General features: G+C 37.3%; 1 protein-coding gene across 6 annotated transcripts in view; it reads right to left on the bottom strand.

Moving 5' to 3' along the window:
* Positions 1-2,718: 2,718 nt before the first annotated feature.
* LOC119579480 (forkhead box protein M1-like) overlaps positions 2,719-3,667 on the bottom strand; it is a 112,629-nt gene continuing 111,680 nt past the window's right edge. For all 6 annotated transcript variants that reach the window (XM_037927323.1, XM_037927324.1, XM_037927322.1 and 3 more), the window contains one exon: positions 2,719-3,517. In XM_037927323.1, coding sequence (XP_037783251.1) covers positions 3,136-3,517 — 382 coding nt within the window. In that variant the 3' untranslated portion in view covers positions 2,719-3,135. The remainder of the gene's footprint in view (positions 3,518-3,667) is intronic.

Genomic DNA, 3,667 nt, shown 5'->3' with positions numbered 1-3,667 from the left:
TATATATATATATATATATATATATATATATATATATGCATTTCAAAAATGTCTTCTTGTCCCTTGCTGTACAACCTTTCCTTTGCATGTGTGGTTGCTGTGATTACATCAAGAGGCTGGGAAAACAAGGGAGGAAGGAAGCATAGGTAGTGCAAAGGGGAGAAGGAGAATGGGAAGAGGGAAAGGGGGAGAAGAAATATAACAGATAAGGATAGGAGGAGGAGGAAAATGGGAGAAAGGAGAAGGGGGTTAAGGAAAAGAGAGAAACAGATGAGATGGGAAAGAGATATTGAGAGGAAGAAGATGAGAAGATAGAAGAAGGAAGAACGGAAAGATAAAACGAGATGATAAAACAAGGCGGGAGTGAGTTAGTGTAAAAAGAAGGAATTGGGTGTGAGAATGTGAACAAGTGAACTACAAAGGAGTACAGAAGGAGAAAAGTAAGTTACCTGGTAATGAAATTACAAGGATGGTAAAAAAAAAAAAAAAAAAAAAAAAAAAAAAAAGAGAGGATAGCATCAAGAAACAGGATACAGAAAAAGAGAGAGGAAATCAACACTTAGGGCAAACATCTGGCTGCTGCATTTCATTCAAAAGAAAATACATTACATGAGTTGGAACAAAAGACCATTTTGATGTGAACAATGATCCTCTTTGGCTGATCTTCCCACTTTTTCCTGTTTGCATTTCCCATTTCTTTTGAGGTTTCCTTCTGAATCCAAAGCCCTGTAGTGTTGAAAGAAGGGACTTCATACTAACTAACCCTCAAAGCAAGTTCTAACTCCACTGATAAACATAAAATTTGGCTTTTAATCTCATTTTGCCACACATGTTTTGGCACGTCTGGTATGTGTGCTTCTGGAAACAATGTTCTGTTTGTGTGATCCAAAAGAAAAAAAGAAAAGAAAAGAAATGAAAAAGCACAGAGAAATAACTAAAAGTTTAGAAAAGATAAAGAAATGCATCTCTATTTTTTGTTTGGCACAAGGGTTTAGAAACTGCTATTTTTTTATTTATTTTTTTTTTCTTTTACATGGACCCACTTGCGTTCAAAATTCGTACCTACATTCCTGAGCCCAAAAAAGATTTCTAAGCTGAGAGTGGGAAAAAATATAAGGAATACATATACATAGTAATTCATACACTTTCTGAACATAAGGATGGTTGGGGGAGGGGAGAAAAATAATCATCAAAATCATAATCACAATAAATAAATGAAATTTCAACCCTTCCCACCTAAAATTACACAAAAAAGGTACCATAATTACTGCTATTATTATTCTTCATCTCTGTTTCTCTCTCTCATGTTACTACATGCTTAACTCTAAATATTTGACATTTGCAAGGAAGACATGGGTAGACTGAAACAATAAGACACCAGGCCTGACCACACTGGGAAAACTTAAAAAGAAAGAAAGAAAGAAAAAATCCTGATACACATTTTGGGGGTACAAGGGAACAGGAAGGGGGGGGAGGGGGGATAGAGGAGGGGTAATGAAAACTAGCAAAAGGATTCACTTCCAGGAAAAGGGAGGGTCAGGGCAAGGGAGGAAGGCTCTCTGACGCCTTTGGTTGTTAGGATTCTCATTAGCCTTTTAGCATATGCATGTGTGTGTATGAATGTGACTGTGTGTGTATATGTTATACAGACATGTGTGTGTGTGTGTGTGTGTGTGTGTGTGTGTGTGTGTGTGTGTGTGTGTGTGTGTGTGTGTGTGTGTGTGTGTATGTGTGTGTATGTGTGTGTATGTGTGTGTATGTGTGTGTGTGTTGTATGTGTGTGTGTGTGTGTATGTGTGTGTATGTATGTATGTATGTATGTATGTATGTATGTATGTATGTATGTATGCGTGTATACACACACACACACACACACATATATACTGTATGAACACATGCATAAAGTACGCACCTTTTTCTAGTTTCTTCCCGGCCACACAAAATCCACAAGAGCTATTATACAAAATTTCCCCTGCTAGAAGAGCCTTCCCTAGAAATCACTGTGATCTCTCCTTTAAGTACTCAAGTAAAAGACAGAAATAAAGAGAAAGTAGAAAAAAGAAAAGGAAAAAAGAAGAAGAAGAAAAAAGGATCCATTCCAATACAAACTCACCTCTAAAATACCAATAAAAAAAAAGTAACAGAGTTTGGAATCTGTTGCTAGATCTCCAAATATTCCTTAGGCCTAGCTGTCAGAACCTTTAAAACTGGGAGAACATTTACATTGTTTAAACAACAACAAATATAATATTAATCTCATTTTACAGCTTGTATATGTACAATAAAGCCTTTTAGGGTATATATTACACACTTATACCAAGTATATCTAAACAATTTTATAAAATAACACACATTAGCAAGTGTAAAAACAGTATTGCTCTTCAACAATGCATGTAATGCATACACAAGCCATAATTATTGCATATGCAAAGTAAATTTCCATTCAGATTAGAAGGAAATTAGAGAAGACTAGTGCAAAGTGATTCATATGTGTTTGCAAACATTTTAACATAAATTATTGCTTTCTTTGTCTCTGTCTCTACATACTGAAAAGACAACCAATCAAATTTGATGATGTACAAAATGCATTTGTAGAAAAAAGAAGGAACGAGAAAAATATCAATATATAAATATCTATGAGAAGAAATCTAAGTACCCGATAAAAATGTCTCGCTTTGTAAATGTTTTTCATATTTTTTTTTGTTTTTTGTTTTTTTGTTTTTTGTTTTTTGCATTAGTGAACTGAGCACTTAGTATGTAACACATCACTAGCATAAGGCTTCATCAGAAAAGATGGACAGAACTAGAGGTACACCAAATAACAAAAAAGAGAAACTATCTACATTTAATAACAATATTGACTGACAGAGTTTCCCATGCACCTTAATAACTTAAACCTGTCTTTGCCACAAAAAAGAAAGACAAAAAAGAGAGAAAAAAAGAAAAGTCTTTTAAAAAAATCTACTAAAAGGATTTAAACTACTTTCAGCTACATTGCATAGGACCCACTGCAGTTCCTTGCACACTAGGTTAGACAACCTTCCTTTTCCTTTCCTTTTGGCATGCCATTTCCTCAGGCAACACTTTGTGGACTAGGAAGAACCGATTCCTGCGTCCCTGTGTCTAAACCCTCTCCTACCGTGAGGCTGGGAGCTGGCTCCTTGTGCCTCCCCGCCCTTGGGCTGCTCCCCCAAGCCTTCTCATCTTTAGGACCTTGTTGTTGTTGTTGATTATTGTGTTGTTGTTGTGGGGTACCTCTGCCTTGGCCTTGTGTGAGCCCTTCTGCTGCAAAGGCTTTCCTATATCCCCTTTCGCCACGTGAACCTTTCGCGGGCGGGAGGGGTTGTTGGCCTGGTAGTGTTGGTGAGAGGGGGTGTGATGGTGTCGTTGGCTCTGAAGCTGTGGGCCAGAGCCAGGGATGGGGCGCTGAGAGGCTAGTGATGTGGCCACAGCTGCCAGGTTGAGCAAGGCATCCGCTCCCTCTACTAACTGCCGTATGTCTGCCTGTGAGGCTTCGCTGTGGGAGGGGAATGTAAGTATGAGTCTCATACCCTTTGAGCATAAACATATAAAAAAGCAAATAAACAAAAAAATCACACACACACACACACACAAGAAAGAAAGAAGAAGAAGAAGAAGAAAAAAAAAAAAAAAAAAAAAAAAAAAA

Source organism: Penaeus monodon, chromosome 12, assembly GCF_015228065.2.
Source record: "Penaeus monodon isolate SGIC_2016 chromosome 12, NSTDA_Pmon_1, whole genome shotgun sequence".
In the NCBI taxonomy this organism is placed as follows: domain Eukaryota; kingdom Metazoa; phylum Arthropoda; class Malacostraca; order Decapoda; family Penaeidae; genus Penaeus; species Penaeus monodon.
The sequence above is the reverse complement of the archived record's forward strand: the minus strand, read 5'-3'. Positions and strand labels throughout refer to the sequence as shown.